The sequence below is a fragment of the Schistocerca americana genome, chromosome 7, assembly GCF_021461395.2.
Source record: "Schistocerca americana isolate TAMUIC-IGC-003095 chromosome 7, iqSchAmer2.1, whole genome shotgun sequence".
In the NCBI taxonomy this organism is placed as follows: Eukaryota; Metazoa; Arthropoda; class Insecta; order Orthoptera; family Acrididae; genus Schistocerca; species Schistocerca americana.
Window position 1 is genome coordinate 111285508 of NC_060125.1, and position 26676 is coordinate 111312183.

General features: G+C 43.0%; 1 protein-coding gene across 1 annotated transcript in view; it reads right to left on the reverse strand.

The window, feature by feature from the left end:
* Positions 1 to 26676, reverse strand: part of LOC124622585 (4-coumarate--CoA ligase 1-like) — a 314336-nt gene that overhangs the window by 18283 nt on the left and 269377 nt on the right. Inside the window, exon 7 of the mRNA XM_047148334.1 lies at positions 1434 to 1599. Within this exon, the coding sequence (XP_047004290.1) occupies positions 1434 to 1599 (166 nt within the window). The remainder of the gene's footprint in view (positions 1 to 1433; positions 1600 to 26676) is intronic.

Sequence of the window (26676 nt, forward strand, 5' to 3'; positions counted from 1 at the left end):
AAGCCCAGAAGTCTGTCTGTCTGTGTGTGTGTGTGTGTGTGTGTGTGTGTGTGTGTGTGTGTGTGTGTGAGTGTTTGTAACACAGAACAGTTTGGATGGCTTTCTGGAATTGCAGGTATATACGTAAAATAGGACAGAGTAGGAATCCAGTTTAAGCTGTTTGGCTCCATGTTACTTTTATTTTAAGTGCAACTTTTTGCCGCACAATTTATACCCGTAGTGAGACAAGTTACATGACGAGCTCGTTTTGGCATTTCGCCATTATCACTTACCTGTTGTGTTGGTATAACAGGTACAATAATATTTATCGTTCTGTCTGTTTCTAAATATGGTACATTATACTTACGTCTTAGCTGGTACAACATGGTCCATATCGTATATTGGAGAGTAAATGTTGGTGGTCTTTTTGTTATGATATGATCATGTTATTTATTACTTGTTATTTTCCTGATTTTGTGAAGTTATTTTTAACAGCTTGTTTGATAGTTCCTTATGTGACTTGTACCACTACGAGTAAATAAGTAAGGCAGCAAAAAACTTGTACTTAGAATAAAATATGTCGTTCTTCGATCTCGAGAAACATTTACAGGAACCTCAGTCCAAACTATAATGACGGAATTAGAATATGTTACGTCACGAAACACCGGTCCGAAATTTATCAACTTCGTCTGCAGACACATTGGTGTCGATCTGCCCACCAAAAGCAGAAGTGCGTCTCGTCACTGAACACCACAGAATGGCACTCAGTGCCTCACTTGACTGTTGCTCTGCACCATGCAAGATTGAGTTGGCTGTGGTCTTGTGTCAGTGGTAGAGGACACATGGGAAATTCCGATCGCAACCCAGCCTTCATTAATCTGTGCCTGGCTGGATTCTGATGATGCTGTGTCGGCAGCCTCTACACGGACTGCAGTTGCTGACATTCGTCAGTAGAGCAGTCTCACCATCTTCACATTCTGAGACGACCTGTCCAAACTCCTCACGTGACACCATTTGCCACATTACACTTCGTCACCAATCTTTCTGCAGCCATTCCACTACAGCCAACTGTCTGTTCGATTGGCTAGTATGGTGTTCCCACATCCCACACGCCAATATTTGACATTTCTCACACTCTCAGAGATGTTGTGGATGTCTTCTGGGCATTCTGTGTTCCGATCTCCATTTGAAAAGTTCCAATAATTTTAGACACACCGAAAAACCCTAGTATGTTCACACCATTCTTCATCTAAAGGAATGGATTTTTCTGTACTGAAAATAAGGTCAGATTAGTAGGCTATTTCAACCAACGTATCCCTCAAGTCCAGAAATACTGGGTATCAGATCTGTAGCGTTTGGTGTAAGACATCCACGGTCCACGGTCTAACACTTCCCACTTCCGCCGGCGTACACCTAGTCTGAGACGCTGCGACTGTATAGACAAGTGCACTCACAGTTGACCAGCTCCAGCAGATCCCGCTCAGTGACGCTGGCGCCCGGCTGCAGCACGACGTACGCTCTGGGGCGTTCCTGGTCCAACTGGTGGGGCACGCCCACCACCGCCGCCTCCTTCACGGCTGGGTGGGTCAGCAGAATGCCCTCCAGCTCAGACGGCGCGACCTGCGTGACACAAACCACACGTCCATGCACGCTATTCCCCACGTACTATACTTATTTGTATGTTGTGAGGTAAGGCTAGGGATACGACAGCAAGAAAGGGAGCTTCTAGAGTATGCCACAGAGATAGCGAGGATTGCAATGATATTTCTTTCTTTTGGTACATTGGTACATGTTGACGTATAATTTATGTCGCATAAACTCGAGCACGGCAAAAACACAATTAATATAGATTCTTAAGGTTATGGGTTGGTCATAAGTTTGAAATCACACGTTTAAAACCAAGCTGTATGATATAATAGAGAGGGTAGACCTGTGAGGCTATTTTAACAACAATATGTCAGTTTTGGAAGCAGCCATCTGGAATGCAACTGGTGATTTCGAAACGGAATAAGGGTCATGTGACTATCAGAAAGAGAATTACACGAGATAAACAGGCTGTCTTTCAGTTGAGCAAAGGTATGTTCATTCTCGAGTTATCACTGATGTTTTTTTCCTTATCGGTGACGTAAATTCAATCAGCGTTTACACAAACCGAATGCATCGATATAGCTCTCATATCAGATTAGGGGAACACCCATGTTATCGCTAAAGATATCAATCAGCACCACAGAGCCAGACCACAGTGATGTAGTGGAATTCGTAACGTAACAACTCTACATTTTGCTATTTATTTCATGCTTTTGACCTCAAATTTTTTCGGTACTGATTATGTTTTGTACACCTTGTGTGTCAGACCAACGGTTAACTGTTGATACTTATCTAAAATGTGCATGATAATTTTCTTTATCGAATCAATTTTGAAAATCAATTTGTTTACGATATTAATATATTCAATTATATATGTAAGTAACTGATCTCCTCCTCATGGTATGATGCAACGAATTTCAGAAGGTGGCCTACAGACACAAAAGCAGGGAATGTACTGCATCTCTTAGCCTGTTGTCTTTTTCTTGCACTGGGGTGCAACATGAAAGGAGGCTGGCAGTCAGTTGAAGCCACACAGTAGTGTGCACAACGAGCAGTTATTTCAGTGCACTAAATGATGTAGCACAACATTGGACGGAGATGTCGAAATGGTATGTGTCCAGCTGTCTCAGTTACTAATCGCCTAGGATGCAATATTTTTTTTAAGGTTAAGCACAACAAATTCAGCACGCAATGAAGAAATACTTGCATGGCGAGCTGTAGCTACGCCACTGATACGAGATGTGTCCTGCAGTGTGCTAATTGCTCACTGTTTACATGTCTGTGCTTCTGTTAAAAGACAAGGACTGCTTTTAGTTACATTAAAGTTATTGGTATTAATATTTTCTGGTTACATTCTTAACTGGAGTGTACTTCTATGCAGTTCCGACGTTTGTGCAGTAAGTTAAATGTTACGTAACAGAAGTGTTAATCCAATGCTATCAGCAAATAATAAAAGTGGTTAGTGATTAGTTAGTTAGTATCTTATAGCAAATCGCTGTTACTTTGATAATGAACGGTAACAAAAAAGCCACTGTACAAAACAAGTAAAGCTTTTAGTTAACAATACGAGGGGCGTTTGAAAAGTCCGCGCAAAGTCCGAGAGATGGCACCACCGGCATGTATCGCGGTCATGTTTATTTAGTAGCATCTTTCGAAAGAACGCAAACCAAGTTTCAACCGTATTGGTCTATTTCTTTGTATTTGGCATTCGTGTGAATCTCGGAAGTCGAGTGATTGTCAAAAAATGGACGAAAAAGAATTTCGTGTGGTGATTAAACATTATGAAAGGCAAAACGCCTCAGGAGACCAAAGAGAAGCTTGATAAACATTACGGTGACTCTGCACCTCCGATTAGAACAGTTTATAAATGGTTTCAAAATTTTCGGAGTGGCCGTATGGACGCCCTGTGGAGGTTACGACTCCAGAAATCGTTGATAAAATCCATGATATGGCGACAGATGACAGAAGAGTTACGGTCCGTGGGATTACTAGTGCTGTGGGAATCTCGAATGAACGGGTACATAATGTTTTGCGTAAGAATTTGGACATGTGAGAGCTATCCACAAGATGGGTTCCACGATTGCTCACGCTTGACCAAAAACGGAATCATGTGAAGTGTTGCAAGGATGGTTTTCAGCTGTACAGGAAGAACCCGCAGGACTTTAAGCGTAGTTTCGTCACTGTGGATGAAACATGGATACATTACTACACTCCTGAGACCAAACAACAATCTAAACAATGGGTTACCAAGGGAGAATCTGCATCAAGAAAGGCGAAGACCATTCCTTCGGTCAGAAAGGTTATAGCGACTGTCTTTTGGGATTCGAAATGGATAATCCTCATAGACTATCTGGAGAAGGGTAAAACTATTACAGGTGCATTTACTCATCGCTATTGGACCATTTTAAAACCGAGCTGCAAGAAAAACGCCGCCGATTGGATCTCAAAAATGTCCTTTTCCATCACGACAATGTACCAGCACACACCTCAGCAGTTCTGGTCGCAAAACTATTGGGAATATTCTCCAGACTTGTCTCCCTCGGACTACTATTTGTTCCACAATTTGAAGAAATGGCTGGTGGGGCAAAGATTTTATTCAGACGAAGAGGTGATTGCAGCAACTAATAGCTATTTTGCAGACTTGGAAAATTGCTATTATTCAGAAGGGTTCAACAAATTAGAACAGCGTTGGACGAAGTGTATAAGTCTAAAAGGAGACTATGTCGAAAAATAAAAAATGGTTTACCCCAAACACGTACGTAGTTTTTATTTTTGCACGGACTCTTCAAACGCCCCTCATACAAGAAAAGATAGATTGCTACTTACCGGAAAGATGACACACTGAGTTGCCAACATCCACAACGAAAGGGCACACTTTAGCTTTCGGCCAAAGCCTTCTTTAGAAAAGGAAACACACATACGTTCATTCACACAACCAAGCACACCTCATGCAGCTCAAGTTGGAACATAACTGTCATCTGCAATGGAAGCAGCAATCTGGAAGGGTCAGGGGATGGCAGGGTACAGTTGAAGGAAGAGAAGAGCAGACTGGTGGAGCGTGCAGGGACTAGACTGGCAACAGGCACAGCGTCGCGAGGCAGTGGGGCAGGGAGGAGGAGGAGAAGCGAGCGAGGAAGGAGAGGATTTGGGAATGGTAAAGACCGGCAGGTGCACTGGCGGAGGGTGGCACACAAAGAGGGTGAGAGACGAGAATAAGGAGAACGTGATAGAACAGGAGGAATCAAAACTGTTAGACGAAGGGTGTAGGGGTAGTTGAAGCCGGAATAATTTCAGGAAGGGGGAATGTGTTGTAAGTATAACTCCCATCTGAGTATGTCATAAAAGGTGGTGGTGGGTGGTAGAATCCACATGACTTGGGTAATGAAGCAGCCATCGGAACAAAGCAGATTATGTGCAGCTGCATGTTGTGCTGCAGGGTGGTCTGCTTTGCTCCTGGCCACAGTTTAGCTGTAGCCGTTCATTCTGGTGGACAGCTGGTTCCACATCAGACCAATATAAAAAGCTCTGCAGTGATCGCAACAGAGCTGGTATATGACATTGCTGCTTTAAGTGGCCTGGCCTCTAACAGGATAGGATAAGTCTGTGACAGGACTGGAATTGGAAGTGCCTGGTGGGTGATCTGGGCAGGTCTTGGACCTGGGTCTTCCATAGGGATAAGTAAGATTCCAGTTGCAAGGAGTCAGAACTGGGAGTGGCATGGATATGGACTAGGATGTTGTGAAGTTTGGGTGTACGATTGAACAGCACATTAGGAGGCGTGGAAGGGATCTAGGGTAGGATGCCCTCGCTTCAGGGCATGAAGATAAGTAATCAAAGCCCTGACGAAGAATGTAGTTCAGTCGTTCCAGTCCGGGGTGATATTGGGTGACAAAGGGGCACTTCCTTGTAGCTGGTTCTTGGGGGTGATGGTAGGATTGGTGGTGTGTGGAGAAACAGCATGGGAGATCTGTTTATGAACTAGGTCTTGGAGATACAGCCTGTATACGAAGGCCTGTTTCTGGGTGGCCAGGCTGTATGGGAGACATTTTCTGGTGTGGAAAGGAAGACTCCTGTAGAAATACAGCTAATATTGATTTTAATGTGGATAGAGATATAGATTAGAGAGGAAGAGGTGAACGTCCAGGAAAGTGACACTCTGAGTTGAGGAGGACTAGGTGAAGCAGATGGGAGAGAAAGTGTTGAGGTTGTGAAGCAACAAGGGTAGGGTGTCTTGTTCCTGAGTCCAGATCATGAAAATATCGTTAATTAACCTCTATCTGACTAGGGGTTTTGTGTTTTTGAAGGATAGGGAGGTCTCCTCTAGGTTGGCGTAGGAGAGTGGCAAGCAGGTGCCCATGGCTGTGCTGTGGATTTGTTTATATACCTGCTCTTCAAAAGAGAAGTAATACGCAGCTTCCCTAAGTTTCCTGTTGCCAGGCTAGTCCCTGGATGCTCCGCCAGATAGCGCACTTCTCAAACTATCTTTTCTTTATATTTTTGGTTTCCAACACGGAGTTTCCAATGTTTGAAAGCTTATACTTATTTACTGGAATGGTCGCTGTGCTTAAGATCACGATTAATTAACTACTGTGATTTTGCAATTTACAATTGCTCAAATTTCTCTTTCAATAATCTCACTAGTTTTTGTTATAAATGATATAAAAATTATGCTCGCTTTATACACTTTTCTTTCACAAAAATCTAACAGTAAATTTTGGGATATTCTGTTGATTTGACTAAAATTTCAAAGACAAATCTCGGGTTTGTCCCTAAAGGATTAGCAACCGAATACCTTAGCAAATACTGTTTCCAAATAAAAATGTCAGGAAGTAACTCTGTACCGATTCTCGTCCCAGTGTCGAATACAAGCACTGTTGGATGTCTAATTCATTTTCAAAATGACTAAGGTAAGAAGTGCACAGTGTGTGTAAAGTGGTTCAGAAATGACGCAACCCAGCATGTACTAGCCGGCAGCTGTGGCCGAGCGGTTCTAGGCGCTTCAGTCCGGAACCGCACTGGTGCTATGGTCGCGTCGCAGGTTCGAATCCTGCCTGGGGCATGGATGTGTGTGATGTTCTTAGGTTAGCTAGGTTTAAGTAGTTATAAGTCTAGGGGACTGATGACCTCAGATGTTAAGTCCCCATTTGAGCCAGTATGTACTAAACGCTTACGATTGCCTTTACAGTATTTCAGTCAGGTTTAGCTTACGGTTAACTGTTTTTCTCAATAAAAAATGTTTAAAAGTAACGCACTGTAGTGCAAAGCGTCACTACATTAAGCCAACCTGTGTTACGTGAGTGTGGTTACGTCAAGCGAGTGCAAAGTCGCGACACGACACTCGGCAGTTGGTTACGTTTCGCAATCAGTGCAATTAAAGTTAAAACTAAATTACAATAAAGCAAAAATAAAGCGGGTTGCGACACAAATTATCACAAAATTCCCTGTAACTGGCCCTGGCGAAAACGACCACGAATGATAACCACCGTCAAGCATCGTTCAGTAAGAGTCCAGTGAACTGTGTGTTCAGTGCATTTCGCAGGGATCTGCAGTTACGCATATGCAAGGTTTGTCCAGAAAGTAAGTATCGATCGGTCTCGAAATGGACACCACAGTGAAAACGCGATGAAGCTTTGCACAGAGGTGTTGGGTAATATCTCTAGTATGACCGTCGAGCGCATCAAGACGTTCTTTTCAGTTGTGAGCACACTGCAAGCGAGTAAAGCTGCCTAGAACAACGGTGTCTCTCGCCAAATAGGAGTGCCGGCTGAGAGGCTTCGCCTTAATGAATGCAGCCCACCTAACACAACTGCCACGCACTTCCTTCTTCATGGCAACTCTCAGCTGCACGCTGCAGGGGCAGTGAAGACGCTCCTGCAGCCTTTTCGATGGGAAGTGTTCAATCACCCACAACACAGCCCTAATTGGCTCGTCCTGAGCATCATCTCTGTTCACGTGAAACGCTGTGTACGAAGACAATACTTGGACGCAGGCGACGTGCTTAAGACCAGTGTAGAGAATTATCGGAAAGCACAGGCGGCTGCCTTCTATGACGATGGTGTTGGAAAGTTGGTATAACGCTGCGACAAATGTCTAAGTTGGAGTGGCGACTATGTAGAGAAGTATCTGGAACGTGTAGCTAACTCTTGCAAATAAAATTTTTCTGATTTTCACTGTGGTTTCCATTTAGCGACAGATCGGAACTTACTTTCTGGACAACCCTCGTATATACCACCTGATCAGCAGTAGCTGGATACCTATCAACGGACATTTTTATGATGTGTGTGCCCTGCCACGGACACTCTCAGTGAAGTGCATGAATATCTGTAGAGGGGTGCTACCTCGGGTCCCGGTTGGAGCTTTAGGCAGCACAGACAGCCTCAGAGTGTTATTGCTAACAAAGCTACTTTCTGACAGAGTGCATTGTCATGCTGGGGCAAACAGTCAGCATCTCCGAACTGTTCCTCGACTGTACACACTATGCAGTGCTGAAAAATGTATTCCTATCCTTCCGCATTTAGCGTTCTCTTAACTGCAGTAAGTGATCCGCATCCTAACTACCAAAATGATCTCCATTCCTCGTCACTACCTCCTTCGCGTCTCGCTGTTGGCATTAGACATGATGGCGGGTGACACTGTCCAGGCGTTCGCCAGACCAAAACCCTGCCAGTGCGTGGCTACACGGTATAGAGTGACTGATCATTCCATTATCCGTTTTTTCTTTCTCGGCCACTGTCCAATGTCGTCACTCTTTACACTACCTCGAGCATCAATATTGAGTAAAGAAATGTGTGGCTGATTTGCCACTGTGCCTCATTCTTTTTCCTCCCTATTAGCCAGCAAGGCTGCTGGTAGAACTCTCGAGTGATTCCTTCCGGCGATTTAATGCCAATTTTTACAGCCAGTCTCCGCAGTTTCCACCGGTACACGAGGCCTGCCTTGTCTTGGCTTAGGTTTCGTTGCTGCTTCACATTTCACATCGCCGACTGTCGGTCTGGGTAGCTTTACAAGGGTTGAAATGCCCCTGATAGGTTTGTTGTTGAGGTGACGCTCTGCTACCTCTACCGACGACACGAGGATACGCACAACCCTTTACGCTGGCGGGTCGACCTCGCGTGACACCTAGTGGGCAGTTCTGCATCACACAGGGCTGTCCGAATATTTTTGATCAGATAGTGTACCTGGATATCCGTTTCCCCGGAGATGTTTAGGTCACGATCCCCGCATTTAAACTGAGTAGATTTTTGTCTATGGGGAAACATAAATGCAGTTGTGCATGCGGTGAAGAACTTGCACACCGCGGGGGGTGGGGGGGTGGGGGGGGGGGGGGGGAATTGCTGACGTTTGCAGATTCGTGTCAGTGAGGGATGTGCGAAGCAGATGACAGCAACCGTATGGTGTGTTGGACAACAAGGTCGACCGTCTAATGTTATCACAAGTATCTGTCTTCTCTGCACAAAATGTGACTTAACTCGAGAATGAACTAAGCTATGAGATAACGCGAGCGTTTTTCTCGTGTGATTCTCCATCCTTTGCGTCACATGACCCTCTTTCCATTTGAAAATTACGAGTTGCATTCGAGATGGAAGCTTCCAAAGTTGCCGCTCTGCTGGTAACATCCGTCGTAGGTTTTCCCTTCCCCGCACGTCATACCACTTCCTAAATTTCTGTCTGTCCACTCGTTTTTGTTTCACAACTGTAGTTCCACAGACATGTACCACAGTGTACCTATGACGCGAATTTTTTGTCCAAATCGATAAATTCGAATAGGATGCCCGCAGACAATTCTTTCTATTTGTGTTTTGTAACAGTCTGAAATTTATTCAAAGTCCGTGAAGTTGCACAACGAATCGGCTCCTTCTATCTTAGCGTGGCATGCGTGGATCAATTTAAACGTAGCGCACTTGTCGTGGAATAACATACTTGATGAAATTCCAAAATCACAGCCATAGGCGAAGACATTGAGGGAATCAACAACACGATATTCTTCTATCGACGATTAGATGTGTGTTGGGTAGCTGATGCTTCAGACATACCAAAACGAAGATGTTTCACACCGCTACTAAGATGTGACAGAAAGTAATGCAAGGTAGCTGTCATATTTTTCGAGGACAGAGACAAAAGAAAAAGTGAAAACAGATTTCACAAACACAGGAAATATAGCCAAAACATAATAACTGAGAATTATTTTAATTGATTTCTATTAGTTTCTATCTGAAAATATCATGAGATCGAGAAAAGTTATCGGCATAACATGGCATGACGGTTAGTTGACGTCAAAAGTATCTGCAGGACAAAGAGGTCTCCTGTATTAATCATTATGGTTTTAAAATATAGTTTTCTTTGTTTACATCAAATTGTGTATTCATACGTCACATTGTACAGCGAGAAAGTAACACTGGATAAATATCGGATAAACACTGCTCTCTCATTATCTGTCTACTTCTACATCTACATCACTGCTCTGCGGTTCGGAATTAAGCGATTGCCAGGGGCTTCACAGAATCACGTCCACACAAGTTCTCGATCGTTTCATCCTCGAATGGCATGTGGAGCAATGAATACCTAAATGTTTCCGTGAGAGCTGTTGTTTCTCTTATTGTCATCGCTACCTAAATAGGTGGGAGTCAGCAACATACTTTAGCATTCTTGGAACTTGAAAGACTTATACAGTAAATGAAATAGTAGTAAATCATCTACATCTACATGATTACTCTACAATTCACATTTAAGTGCTCTGATTTCTTATATTTTATTTTGATGATCATTCCTACCTATGTAGGTTGGGCTCAACAAAGTATTTTCGCATTCGGAAGAGAAAGTTGGTGTCTGAAATTCCGTAAATAGATCTCGCCGCGACGAAAAACGTCTTTGCTTTAATGACTTCCATCCCAACTCGCGTATCATATCTGCCACACTCGCTCCCCTGTTAAGTGATAATACAAAACGAGCTTCCCTTTTTTGCACCCTTTCGATGTCCTCCGTCAATCCCACCTGGTAAGGATCCCACACCGCGCAGCAATATTCTAACAGAAGACGAACGAGTGTAGTGCAAGCTGTCTCTTTAGTGGACTTGTTGCATCTTCTAAGTGTCCTGCCAATAAAACGCAACCTTTGGCTCGCCTTCCCCACAATATTATCTATGTGGTCTTTCCAACTGAAGTTGTTCGTAATTTTAACACCCAGGTACTTAGTTGAATTGACAGCCTTGAGAATTGTACTATTTATCGAGTAATCGAATTCCAACGGATTTCATTTCGAACTCATGTGGATCACCTCACACTTTTCGTTATTTAGCGTCAACTGTCATCTGCCACACCATACAGCAATCTTTTCTAAATCGCTTTGCAACTGATACTGGTCTTCGGATGACCTTACTAGACGGTAAATTACAGCATCATCTGCGAACAACCCAAGAGGACCGCTCAGATTGTCACCCAGGTCAATTATATAGATCAGGAACAGCAGAGGTCCCAGGACGCTTCCCTGGGGAACACCTGATATCACATCAGTTTTACTCGATGATTTGCCGTCTATTACTACGAACTGCGACCTTCCTGACAGGAAATCACGAATCCAGTCGCACAACTGAGACGATACCCCACACGCCCGCAGCTTGATTAGAAGTCGCTTGTGAGGAACGGTGTCAAAAGCTTTCCGGAAATCTAGAAATACGGAATCAACTTGAGATCCCCTGTCGATATCGGCCATTACCTCGTGCGAATAAAGAGCTAGCTGCGTTGCACAAGAACGATGTTTTCTGAAACCATGCTGATTACGTATCAATAGATCGTTCCCTTCGAGGCGATTCATAATATTTGAATACAGTATATGCTCCAAAACCCTACTGCAAACCGACGTCAATGATATAGGTCTGTAGTTCGATGGATTACTCCTCCTACCCTTCTTAAACACTGGTGCGACCTGCGCAATTTTCCAATCTGTAGGTACAGATCTATCGGTGAGCGAGCGGTTGTATATGATTGCTAAGTAGGGAGCTATTGTACCAGCGTAATCTGAAAGGAACGTAATCGGTATACAATCTGGACCTGAAGACTTGCCCGTATCAAGCGATTTGAGTTGCTTCGCAACCCCTAAGGTATCTACTTCTAAGAAACTCAAGCTAGCAGCTGTTCGTGTTTCAAATTCTGGAATATTCCATTCGTCTTCCCTGGTGAAGGAATTTCGGAAAACTGCGTTCAATAACTCCGCTTTAGCGGCACAGTCGTCGGTAACAGTACCATCGGTACTGCGCAGCGAAGGTATTGACTGCGTGTTGCCGCTTGTGTACTTTACTTACGACCAGAATTTCTTCGGATTTTCTACCAAATTTCGAGACAATGTTTCGTTGTGGAACCTATTAAAGGCATCTCGCACAGAAGTCCGTGCCAAATTTCGCGCGTCTGTAAATTTTAGCCAACCTTCGGGATTTCGCGTTCTTCTGAACTTCGCATGCTTTTTCCGTTGCCTCTGCAACAGCGTTCGGAGCTGTTTTATGTACCATAGGGGATCAGTTCCATATCTTACCAATTTATGAGGTACGAATCTCTCAATTGCTGTTGCTACTATATCTTTGAATTCGAGCCACAGCTCGCCTACATTTGCATAGTCAGTTCGGAAAGAATGGAGATTGTCTCTTAGGAAGGCTTCTAGTGACACTTCATCCGCTTTTTTAAATAAAATTATTTTTCGTTTGTTTCTGGTGGATTTGAAAGAAACGGTTTGGGCCTAGCTACGACGACCTTGTGATCACTAATCCCTGTATCAGTCATGATGCTCTCTATTAGCTCTGGACTGTTTGTGGCTAAGAGGTCAAGTGTGTTTTCGCAACCATTTATCCTCAGGATAAAGGTTGATTTTTTAAGATGAATGAATTTAGGGACGGCACTTCGGAAAATGTGACTGATTCTGAGTTCATTAGCTGCAAGTACGAGTTCAGTTGTTATTGCTTTGCAAAGATTTCAGTATGTCCAACCGAGCGAGATAGCGCAGTGGTCAGCACACTGGACTCGCATTCGGGAGGACGACGGTTCAAATCCGCGTCCGGACATCCTCATTTAAGTTTTCCGTGATTTCCCTAAATCGCTTTAGGCCGGGGTGGTTCCTTTGAAAGGGTGCGGACGACTTCCTTCCCCATCCTTCCCTAATCCGACGGGATCGATGACCTCGCTGTTTGGTCCAGCAAACCAGCCAGCCAACCAGCCAACGACCGATTATGTCCAACAATATCTACGTATTTGCAGTCAAGGATAGCTAACTATCATGTATTAATTTTATCATTAGTTCTTAGGAAAAATGTCCAAGTAGTGAAATATTGTAAATTCATCAATGCTTTTTTTGCTATACGGCACATTTAAATAATGTAATAGTTAGTCATTCTGAGTATTCCTGTGAATTGTTTTTATACAGTAAATTTACAAATGGTTCAAATGACTCTAAGCACTATGGGACTAGACATCTGAAGTCATCAGTCCCCACGACTTGGAACTATTTAAACCTAACTAAGGACATCACACACATCCATGCCCGAGGCAGAATTCGAACCTGCGACCGTAGCAGCAGCGTGGTTCCGGACTGAAGAGCCTAGAACCGCTCGGCCACAACGGCCGGCAGTAAATTTACAATCAGAAGCAATTCAGATTAATTAAAGTCACATTCCTAAAACGTAATATGCGTAAATAAGCTCATGTTCATTTGAATTTGTAATCGTAATTTAGAAGTCTGACAGTTTTCAGGTTGTTAGTGAGAAATTCAGTTAAACACAGTTTCAGCATGCAACTTCCATGTCACTTTCTAACTATGCGAACGTATCTATGGATTTATAGTGTTAAACGACCAGAAAGGAAAACATAGGTACAAAGAAGGTAACTGCGAAGAAACCACGGGTAAGAGAAGTTCTTCAGCTGATCGCTGAAAGAAGGAAGTAGAAAAATGTTCAGGGAAATTCAGGAATACAGTCATACAAGTCACTGGGGAATGAAATAAACAGGATGCGCAGGGAACCTAAGACGAAATGGCTCCATGAAAAATGCGAAGAAATCTAAAAAGAAATTATTGTCAGAAGTACTGACTCAGCACATAGGAAAGTCAAAAACAACCTTCGGAGAAATTAAAATCACGGGTGGTAACATTAAGAGTGCAACAGAAATTCCACTGTTAATGCAGAGGAGACAGCGTGTAGGTCGAAAGAGCACGCTGGAGGCTTGTATCAGCAGGAAGATTTGTCTGATGTGACAGAAGAAGAAATAGGAGTCGATTTAAAAGAGGTACGGGATCCAGAATTTAAGAGAGCTTTGGCGGACTTAACATCAAATAAGGCAGACGGAATGGATAACATTCTATCAGATTTCTAAAATCATCGGGGGAAGTGGCAGCAAAATGACTATTCACACTGGTGTACAGAATGTACGAGTCTGGCGACATACCATGTGACTTTCGGAAAAATATCATCCACGCAATTCCGAAGACTGCAAGAGCTGACAAGTGCGAGAGTTATCGCACAATCAGCTTAACAGCTCATGAATCCAAGTTTGTGACAAGAATAATGTACAGAAGAATGGAAAGGAAAACTGAGGATGCGCTAGATGACGTTCAGTTTGGCTTTAGGAAAGGTAAAGGCACGAGACAGCAATTCTGTCATTGCGGTTGATAATGGAAGCAAGAGTAAAGAAAAATCAAGACACGCTCATAGGATTTGTCAACCTGGAAGCAAGATGTTCGAAATTCTGAGTAAAATACAGGTAAGTTATAGGGGCGGCCGGGTAATATGCATTATGTACAAGAGCCAAACAGGAATAATAAGCGTGGACGACCAAGAACGAACTGCTCGGATTAAACAAGAATAAAGAAAAATCAAGACACGCTCATAGGATTTGTCAACCTGGAAGCAAGATGTTCGAAATTCTGAGTAAAATACAGGTAAGTTATAGGGGCGGCCGGGTAATATGCATTATGTACAAGAGCCAAGCGGGAATAATAAGAGTGGACGACCAAGAACGAACTGCAAGGATTAAAAAGGGTGTACGACAGGGATGTAGTCTTTCGCCCCTACTGTGCAATCTGTTCATCGAAGAAGCAATCATGGAAAAAAAAGAATGGTGCAGAAGTGTAATTAAATTTCAAGGTGAAAGGATATCAATGATACGATTCGCAGATGACATTGCTCCCTGAGCGAAAGTGAACAAGAATTACATGATCTGCTGAATGGAATGAACAGTCTAATAAGTACAGAATATGGACTGAGAGTAAACTGAAGAAAGACGAAAGTAACGAGAGGTAGCAAAAATGGGAACAGTGAGAAACTTGACAGCAGGATTGATGGTCACGAAGCAGACGAAGTTAAAGAATTCTGCTACGTAGGCAGAAAAATAATCAACGACGGACGGAGCAAGGAGGACGTCAAAAGCGGGCTAGCAATGGCAAAAAGGGCATTCCTGACCAAGAGAAGTCTACTAATATGAAATATCGGCCTTAATTCCAGGAAGAAATTTCTGACAATATACGTCTGTAGACAGCATTGTATGCTAGTGAAACATGGACTGTGGGAAAACCGGAACAGGAGAGAATCGAAGCATTTGAGATGTGGTGATACAGACGAATATTCAAAATTAGGTGGACTGATAAAGTAAGGAATGAGGAGGTTCTACGCAGAATCGGAGAGGGAAGGAATATGTGGAAAACACTGATAAGGAGAAGGAACAGGATGATAGGACATGTGTTAAGACATGAGGCAATGACTTCCATGGCACTAGAGCTGTAGAATGCAAAAACCGTAAAGGGAGACAGAGATTGGAATACATCCAGCAAATAATAGAAGACGTAGGTTGCAAGTGCTACTCTGAGATGAAGAGGTTAGCACAGGAAAGGAATTCGTGGCCTGCCGCATCAAACCAGTCAGAAGGCTGATGACCCAAAAAAAAAAAAAATTAGAAAAAAAGTAGCAACACATAATAGTGAAAGGTGCACTAGCGTAATATTGATCTCTTCTGGTCCTGTATCATTAATACCAAATTTTGACACTCCTTTTTCTACGAAGCTCTTTGTCTGTGATAAGAGTTCCATTTTCCTTGTGTTTTTTTTCTTTTTCTTTCTTTTTTAGTCTTTCCATTTAGTGGTACGTTTGATTCTCTTTTCTTTTCTTCTAGATCTTCTAAAATTACGATTAAAAAATTGTATTTGTGTGCAATTAAAATGAATCTTTAGAGAGGTCAAAAATATTTATGCAGGATTAATCACTTTGTATTGTAATGAACAGAGCAGAAGACTTCCTCTTACAGCAAATAAAAATGAAAGATAAAATATTAACAGCACGCATAAGACTTGCGAACATTATATCGTAAATCAGTTTCAGTCAACATCTACCAGTCACTCCTCCAGTTAGCCTCACACAAAAATTGATACATCGCTCTACGTCTCAAATGCTAAGCACTGCGTGACATCGCAATCCAGTACAGTAGTGGAAATCAGCATAAAGGCAGGGTTCGTACCAAATTAATGTACAGTGTCTGAATTTATAATGAAAGTAATAGATCTATATGACATAAACAATCATGTCGGAATTACACAGTTTCTTTCATAGCATAGTAGCAAAATAAGACGTTAACATTTCCTGGATAGAAGTTGTTATAAAAGGCACTAACCGTCCTTCTGTGTTATTGCATTGTTAGTACTTCGTCCGACATCCGCTCTTCTTAATTACCTCACAAATTTTCTTCGGCACTGACTTCGTTAGGAATTGTAGTTCTTGCGGTGAAATTGTCGCCCAGGCTTCTCGTATCGCTCTGTTCAGCCCACATACGGCCACAAATTGCCTTCCGTTGCGATAAATACACATTGCAAATATTCTCCAAATGTTTTCCATCGAGTCCATATCTACGCTTCGTGCAGGCCAGGGCGGGACATCGTTACCTTTATCGTCAAACCACTTTTTTGTCGTAGCAGAAACATTATCTTGCTGAAGCATTATCTTCTTGAAATAGTAGACTTTCGTCCCCTAGGTTCTCAGACATTCTAATCTATTCTGCCTCTAGCATGTCAATGTACGTATTAGATTTCATTCCAGTGTTCACCCAGGTAATGAGTGATTTAACTTTTTGGAGGAAGGCTGCCCAATTCTTAATGCTTCCACCACAAAAATTTCTGCTCATTCGTACCTGCCGCTCTGTTCTCAAATCATGCCAGTCTTACTGATGTCGATCCGCACCATCTAAATTAAACTTCTTCTCATCAGCTAAGACCACTTTGTCTTATTCTCAAGTCCATGACACGTTTATCAGCAAACTCCAATTTAGCCTTTTTATATTTGGGTGTTAGAACAAATTTCTCTTGTAATCTCTTGAATACAAGCTGTTTTCGTATGCCAAAATTTGTCGTACACGTCAGGTAGTTACTGATAACTGTAAAGTCAGCTATAAGCTGGGAAGAAAAACGGTTTGTGGCTCTTGATTTAGGCAAAAGTAACCGTTTCGATGTATCAGATAATTTTCTAATTTGCCCGAATTTTCTGTTCTGTTCATATCGAACAGAAATCGAGCGAAATTATAAATCACTGTTTCTGAACGGTTCAATTTCTTGGCGATTTGACGATTAGAGAGTCCCATTTCCTTCTACGCACCGATTTTTGCTTTTTCGTACATGTTAACTGTTTCCCGCGTGGCACTGCCACAGTCATGGTTTTTGGACACAATACGCATTGTCACGCATTGTCACTTAGTACGCACTAACACCGCACAAAGCCGACTACCTTTATACCGAGTTCCACTTACTACCACACGAATCGTTGATGTCTTGTTATGTGCTGTACTACTGACGTCAAATGCGATACCATTTGACTACATCTGTCAGTATGCTGGATCTTATACTGCTCTATATACACTGTGCACAACTATTCCAATCGACAATATTAACATTCCTACAAATATCCGTGCCTTTATACTAAGCTGTACAACGCAGTACTGCTATGGAAATATTTAATTTTGTTCCTTCTGATGAAAGAGGTTCTTTTTTATTTCTTTCATGTAAATGGCCAATTTCAGTACTGTTTAAGCGTTATGTAGTCAACATGAGAAATGAATATCTTATGAATAGAATATTATCAGGAATACTTAAAACCATTTCGTAACATCTGTTGACATGCTGGCAGTTTCAGGGAGTTTACATTACATCAAGTCAGTGGCTGACAGAAACTCTTCTGAGTGCACACGATCTCTGACAGTAGCAGCCGGCTGAAAGAAGAGGTGATGTAGCTGCGGCTGAGGGAGCAGACGAATGCGGATGGCTCTGGCACAGAGAATGTTTTTGCAGCAGTTTTTTGCGGTTGCGAGAGGCCTGCTTGCTGCAAGCGCCACAGTACGGAGGTGGCTTTCAATTATGAATCACGAAGAAAAAAGGGAAGAGTACCGTCCGGGCACAGCTGTTATGAGGAGTATTTGCTTCTCGAGACGAGCCATAATTTTAATACTGTTGCGGCCGAACCTCTACTTCGCGCCTGCAGCGTTTGTAGGTACAAGGTCGTGCCGCTTCAGAATTTTTGTTGTATACGAGGGTTGTCCACGAAGTAAGTTCCGATCGGTCGCGAAATGGAAACCAGAGTAAAAACCATAATCGCTTTATTTGCAACAGTTAGGTACACCTTCCACCTACTTCTTCACATAGTAGCCGCTCCAACTTCGTGTTTTGTCGTAGTGTTGTATCAACTTTCGAATATCCTCGTCATAGAAAGCAGCCGCCTGTGCTTTCGGCCAGTTATCTGCACTGGTCTGCAGCTCGTTATCTGTGGAAAAATTTTGTCTCTATAGCCAGCGGTTCTTGCGAGCAGAGATGACACTCAGGGGGAGGCAATTACCGACTGTATTGTGGGTAATCAAACACTTCTCATCGTAAACGCTGCAGGAGCTTCTTCGTTGCCCCTGCACTGTGCTGCCGAGAATTGGCGTGAAGAAGGAACTGCTCGACAGTTGTGTTATGTGGACTGCAGGACACAGGCGAAATCTCTAACCAGGCCCTTATACACTCCTGGAAATGGAAAAAAGAACACATTGACACCGGTGTGTCAGACCCACCATACTTACTCCGGACACTGCGAGAGGGCTGTACAAGCAATGATCACACGCACGGCACAGCGGACACACCAGGAACCGCGGTGTTGGCCGTCGAATGGCGCTAGCTGCGCAGCATTTGTGCACCGCCGCCGTCAGTGTCAGCCAGTTTGCCGTGGCATACGGAACTCCATCGCAGTCTTTAATACTGGTAGCATGCCGCGACAGCGTGGACGTGAACCGTATGTGCAGTTGACGGACTTTGAGGGAGGGCGTATAGTGGGCATGCGGGAGGCCGGGTGGACGTACCGCCGAATTGCTCAACACGTGGGGCGTGATGTCTCCACAGTACATCGATGTTGTCGCCAGTGGTCGGCGGAAGGTGCACGTGCCCGTCGACCTGGGACCGGACCGCAGCGACGCACGGATGCACGCCAAGACCGTAGGATCCTACGCAGTGCCGTAGGGGACCGCACCGCCACTTCCCAGCAAATTAGGGACACTGTTGCTCCTGGGGTATCGGCGAGGACCATTCGCAACCGTCTCCATGAAGCTGGGCTACGGTCCCGCACACCGTTAGGCCGTCTTCCGCTCACGCCCCAACATCGTGCAGCCCGCCTCCAGTGGTGTCGCGACAGGCGTGAATGGAGGGACGAATGGAGACGTGTCGTCTTCAGCGATGAGAGTCGCTTCTGACTTGGGGCCAATGATGGTCGTATGCGTGTTTGGCGCCGTGCAGGTGAGCGCCACAATCAGGACTGCATACGACCGAGGCACACAGGGCCAACACCCGGCATCATGGTGTGGGGAGCGATCTCCTACACTGGCCGTACACCACTGGTGATCGTCGAGGGGACACTGAATAGTGCACGGTACATCCAAACCGTCATCGAACCCATCGTTCTACTATTCCTAGACCGGCAAGGGAACTTGCTGTTCGTCCGCATGTATCCCGTGCCACCCAACGTGCTCTAGAAGGTGTAAGTCAACTACCCTGGCCAGCAAGATCTCCGGATCTGTCCCCCATTGAGCATGTTTGGGACTGGATGAAGCGTCGTCTCACGCGGTGTGCACGTCCAGCACGAACGCTGGTCCAACTGAGGCGCCAGGTGGAAATGGCATGGCAAGCCGCTCCACAGGACTACATCCAGCATCTCTACGATCGTCTCCATGGGAGAATAGCAGCCTGCATTGCTGCGAAAGGTGGATATACACTGTACTAGTGCCGACATTGTGCATGCTCTGTTGCCTGTGTCTATGTGCCTGTGGTTCTGTCAGTGTGATCATGTGATGTATCTGACCCCAGGAATGTGTCAATAAAGTTTCCCCTTCCTGGGACAATGAATTCACGGTGTTCTTATTTCAATTTCCAGGAGTGTATATCTTGACAGTGCAAAACGTGACAATTGATCCTAGACAATAAGAGTGTTACATTCTCCACATGATTGCTAGTAAGGTTTCGTTATCCTTCGAGAAATCGATAACTGAAATAAATTTTAGATTTGTAGATGTAAATCAAGTCTTAGTGGTTACAAATAAGACGACATAATTGGAAAACACGTTGTGGCGAAGTGAAACGAATGTTGGGTTATTCAGTGTGGGACGTTATTTCCATTACATTTCAACCACCATCTTTTTTCTCCAAATGCAAGGACATACAAAAGATGGTATAACAACTGTAATAACAGAAGAGAAATAGAGATCGCAAATAAATATTTTGGTGTTTGTTTTTCTCGAGCTTCATGCGAGAGTTGAACAGTCGAGATATTGACGCAATTCTGTTAACCATTTACAAAACACTTAACTGTGAATTACAGAGTAATCGTGTATATTGCTTCGTAAATGAAGTGCCTGAGCAGAACGTAATATTTGTGGAGCGAACTTATTACTTCAGGGACACGGAGTACACTTTGTAAGTGCTCAAAATGTGAATGAGATACTATGTATACGCAATTATTTGTTTACTTTTACAGTCCGCTATTTTGGTAGAATGCATATTTTATTAAGGTGAGATCTAATGCGGAGGGCTTACAAGAGAGAATAGTTTCGTGCTTCGTGTGATTGTTAGCTAGGTGAAATATTTTGTGGTAACTACATTTATCACTAGTGTATTCTTTTACTCATATTTTGTTAAATATTGAATGAAACGTCAAAAGTAGATGTGACTACTCATGTTATAGCAAAACAGCTCTAGCTGCATTAGTGTATACTACGGACTTGGTTAGGGTAGGTGGAAGATTTGATCCTGCGAGTGGTGAGCGTCGCTCTGAAGCCTGGGCTTACTTCTACCAGCTGCGGGCCACGCAGGCTGGACGGCTTACGGGCTGGCTAGCGCCGGAGCGAGGCGGCGGCGCAGCACGGCACGTAAACGTCTTCACTTCCTCTCCTGGCGTCAGTATAAGAGCAGCAAGCGGAAATACACATCAGGCCGTCTGTTGCAATGCCTCACTGGGAGGGATCAACTCGAGATAGAGTCGCCGCTCTTATCGAAGAAAGTGGATGTTTGAACTGCTGTCCATTAAGAAACGTTATTACCTGCCAGTGTTCAACAGAAGACCCCAAAGAGGATGGCAATAGATAATCACTTTAGAGTACAATATCAATTCTGAGGAAAACAGCACACCACTTCTGAGCTGTTGTTACCTGACTGACGTATCTGAAGATTCCGGTGAAGATATCAAGAGAAGATACTACCAGGCTATAACACCATAAATTGACGACACTACCCGACTAGCGTATCAAACGGATTTTCAAAGAATAGTGTCAATAGGCAATCACAACATAATACAATCTACCTTCTTAGTTGTGGAATCAGTGCCGGCCGGAGTGGCCGTGCGGTTGTAGGCACTACAGTTTGGAATCGAGCGACCGCTATGGTCGCAGGTTCTAATCCTGCCTCGGGCATGGACGTGTGTAATGTCCTTAGGTTAGTTAGGTTTAATTAGTTCTAAGTTCTAGGCGACTGATGACCTCAGAAGTTAAGTCGCATAGTGCTCAGAGCCATTTGAACCATTTTTTTTTTTGTGGAATCAGTAGAAACGATTAGCGGTGTTAAAATATATTGATGTACAGTTGAGATCTCTCAAGATCAATAACGTAAATCAATCCACAATATATAAGAAAACTTCTGAGTACACTAAAGAGAATCTTTAGTGATGTATTCTCTAAAGTAATGTATGTTCGTTGGGCCTACACTTTGGTAACAACATCTTCCTTCAGTAATGTAACACCACAGTTTTACTTAGGCCGTTAGTGTTGAAAAGAGTAGGCTACCTGTACGCGTACGTTATATGCAACAAAATTAATCTGACACCGACACATTGGATAAATAGTTTTTTTTTTTCTTTTCAGAAGATGTCCAGCTCCGTCTCAATTCAACACCCAAATAAAAACTCACAACGTTGTAATTCCAAGTCGGCAAATCACAAATTCGCAAATTACTGCCCTACTTATAACTTCCACTCAAATAAATGCCAATATAGACACTAGTGGGACTCTCAGTGCATAGACGCACAAAATATTACGTACCCGAGTATTGCTATCTGTAAGTCATGTTTGCTTACGATAAAACAATCCTATGTCTGTGCCCTGTATTTGAAGAGGATTAATATAAAAAGGTATTTTTTTAGATAATAAAATAAATCGTTATTTCCGTCAGATTGTTAAATCAACGCTAAAGAAAATTAACGACACAAAAACGCCTATTTGCGATCAGCTGATCTGATAGACAAATGACTACTGTTTGCGTATTGTTTCGATGTGATAAAATATATCTTTTCTAGCAGAGGCAATTAACCTCTCTGACAGCTTAAACTTTATATCGTAGCTGTAAAAATTCAATATTATGCTTTTCTTTTCACTTTAAAGAAAAACGTTACTAAATATTTCTCTTCAGAAGTATTTTTATTATTATTTCTGCATTTAAAATGCTCAGAGACATTGACACAAGAATATAAGTAGTATTAACTAACTACACAATAAGTTCGGACACCAGTGGAACTTTGATTTTAATTTAACGATGAACGTTAATTTATTGTCCTTGAGGAACGTTACACAATATTTCAGTCTTTTATGTTTCAACAATTTCAGTTGTTATATAATCTTTTGCTGGAAAAGATTTTAAAAAAACCTTATTTTCGGTGTTGAATAATAAATCAAAAATAAATAAAAACAAATCACTAAGCTCCACCGCCACTTTTGTCCCTGTATGAAATAATGTACAAGACTCAACCTCTTCGGGCGTTGGACATTCGCGGTTACTAACCCTTTTTAAAATATCTTTTTCCAGCAATGTAGAATAAGGACTTTTTTTTTAGTATATCCACTTTACTTTAGTATGTTCACTTTACTTACTATCCAATAGTAACATCATCACCGTAAGTGCTCACAGTTATTCAACTCGCAATTGCTTATTTCAATATGAAATGGGAAGAACAACTATTACAATAGTATAAATTCTTTAGGTGAAATGGCCAGGATTTAATCACACAATCGTTTACACTCTTCACTGGGGTTAGTAGTCACAACCACCAACAAATATACCATACATATACCGACACTTATCATCAAAATAAATCAATATACGACAGAGGCTTCACTTACGCTTGTCGTCACTTTCTCATCAATTGATAGGTTCGCGTATTTTACAATATAGTGCTACTACTACTACCAAAATCACCCGCGTCACTTTTCAATCCAAACAAATTTTATTCTGAAATTAACTTCAGATACTGCACTGAACCTCTGTTCAACTTTCTAGGACAGCTCAGTCGTTACTTTACAAACCATTTGGAAGCATCTAGCTTTAAAACTTCCTATTTCACTCAACATAAGAACAATCTCCGACCGAGAATTATTCTATTTTTTACAACGAACTTAATATGGTTTTTCACTCACCTTAAGTGAAAACACTTATCTTGTTCAGAATTAAACGAAACCGCGAGTCTTACGTAATGATGACAAATTTCAAACTTTCCAATCAGGATAGAATCCAAAATTATCTTGCTAATTTTCCTTTCTTTAGGTATCTATGTAAATACGTCAGTCAAATCATAAATTCTCCTACTGCAAGATATAATATTAATTAAACGCCGAACTAGTGACCTAACCATGAACAAACGACGAACTCTGTGTCTACTTCAGACCTACTTCGGACATACTACTAAAATTCTTCTTCTTTTATATCATTGTTGTTTTAAATGATTAACTCTTCTTTGGCCTTCTGTATTCTTTTTTCTTTAGACTCCAGGTCGCTGTTGTGCCGCGATCGGCAGCCAAGCCCACCACTTTGTCGTGCGCTCTATAACATATAACAGAATTTCTTTTAACAAATAAAATTTATGTATTTATTATCCAACCACTTTGCGTATTTTGAGGCTTCGTACATCTTGTGCTGATAAAATATCAGCGAATTTTTACTCAGGGGCAGCACATGTTCCATCGAAGAAGCTGGCAGAAGGTATGGCATGCCACATACCGTTTCAACGAGATGATGGAGGAACCATCTTGAAAGAGGCACTACCAACAGAGCCCCTGGCTCAGCCACTAGGAGAGTGAGCTCAGCGAGAGTACAGGCAGCTGGTGTCTGAGAACGGAGAAAATCCCTTCCTAAACGAGAAGCAGTTGAGGCCAGAGAGTGGCTTCCCCTGCTCCAGTGACACGGTTCCCCTAAGGCTGAGGGACGCTGGACTGCACGCACGACGATCCTCTGTGCAACTGGAGCTCAGCGAAGGTAATGTTTTACACCGGCTGGCATTTGCGGAGCTCCATCGGAGTGCGTCGTGGTAAAACTTCATTTTCACTGACGAGAAAGTGTCTTCCAGCAGTAGAGACGGTCCGAGAACCGTTTACTGGGACTCGCCATCGACGTGGGTATGTAACCACAATGCGCAGCTATCTGGAGTTATACGTGAGGAGCAGGAATTTTTCACAGGATAGAAGGAACTGTCGACAGCGAGCAGTACGCCCACATATTGGAAAACGTAATACTTTCGTCTGAACATTGCAAGAGGACCATTCTTCTGTTCGCAAGTCTGTATTCTTCCGGCAGCAGCTCTCCACGATTGGCGTCAACGTGACCGACCGCCCGCCACGGGCTGCTGATACGAACCATGTGGGCTGATATCTCCAGAAAGTTAACAGAGAACAACCAACGAAACTAACCAACTACAGCTGACGCTCTTTGGGAGTGCGTTCTTGAAGCCTGGGAGGAAGTTGTTTCTTCAGGCTGTTACGTCTGACGGCTTATAGATTCTGTGCCAAGACGCATAACATAAGTACAAAATAATATGGAACTCTGGATAAAATATTGGAGTCCTTAAAAGTTTTGTTTTGTCGTCTTTTATCCAATCTTTCCTCACTGAAAGCCAGTGGAAGATCACTTGACAACAGATAAAATAAAACTTGAATTAGGTTTCTTAGTTGCCTTTTTAATTGAACTGAGTTTTTTTAATATACAGTTTGTTAAATCCTCTATTTTTATTTCATTTATATCCTGCCTAGATATTTACAAAGTGGTGTTGAGACGGACACTTTAAAAGTATTTTGTGTTATTTAAAATGCATTTCTCTCTTGCCCTCCATCCATTAATACACGCTCCGTCCTCCAAAGATTATGCAAACGCTTTCGTTTTACATTTATTCATTCTTAAATGGCTCTGAGCACTATGGGATTTAACATCTATGGTCATCAGTCCCCTAGAACTTAGAACTACTTAAACCTAACTAACCTAAGGACAGCACACAACACCCAGTCATCACGATGCAGTGAAAATCCCTGAGCCCGCCGGGAATCGAACCCGGGAACCCGGGCGCGGGAAGCGAGAACGCTACCGCACGACCACGAGCTGCGGACTATTCATTCTTAATTTCTCCTTCATTCTCTCTCTCTCTCTCTCTCTCTCTCTCTCTCTCTCTCTCTCTCTCTCTCTCTCTCTCTCTCTCTCTCTTACATTACCACCTCAATTGTTTTTCTACTCTATCTTTCCCAAACGTTATAAACAAATCTAGCGGTTTCCACTGAAACTATACGCTCTCGATTAATTTCTACCAAATGCGGCTTCAAATGCCAGAGACTGTAGTCATGTGTGCGTGAGTTGCGTTTGCGTGTGTGTGTGTGTGTGTGTGTGCGCGTGTGTGTGTGTGTGTGTGTGTCAGTGATCTATTTCTGACAAAGGCCTTGTTGGCCGAAAGCTTATTTTGTGACGGTCTTTTTGTTGTGTCTATCTGCGACTCAGCAACTCCGCCATATGGTGAGTAGCAATTATCCCTTTCATAATATTGTTACATTCCATCCCGGATTTTACTACATTACATAATGTTATGTTTGCTAATCCGAGTGAAGATAAGTCCGCTAGAGATCGCAGGCCGGTCTGTATAAACTGGCCGCTGGTTGATAGCGCTGAAATCGGTCTTACTTTGACAGACACCCACGCGCGCTTCCACAAACATGTTTCCGCAAGATTTTTCTATTACTGACTGGTTAGAAAATGTACGGAACTGTCTCTGGCGCCCGCATCTCGTGGTCGTGCGGTAGCGTTCTCGCTTCCCACGCCCGGGTTCCCGGGTTCGATTCCCGGCGGGGTCAAGGATTTTCTCTGCCTCGTGATGGCTGGGTGTTGTGTGCTGTCCTTAGGTTAGTTAGGTTTAAGTAGTTCTAAGTTCTAGGGGACTTATGACCACAGCAGTTGAGTCCCATAGTGCTCAGAGCCATTTGAACCATTTTTTTGTCTCTGGCGTTCTGAAATACTGGTGCTCTTAGCAGGCAGACGGAACACGGCTTAAAAAACAAAGGAAAAGGGTGGGTTTGATGTCACATCTTTGCGTTCGCACTGCATGACGTTGACTACTAGACACGAATAGGTTATTCACAACGACAGGTCAAGTGGAAGTCAACACTTCTCGTACCGTGTGCTGTGACCCCATTATGACAAAAACACGATAACGGCCATGAACATACCAATTTCGCCTTCAATAATGTCCATTCGCTACTGACTGGAACAGAGTTGGATTAGTTTTGGACGTCAGAGGCGGAAGTTGCTGCTTGCACAAACTCTATCCGTGGTAAGCTTTCTTACACT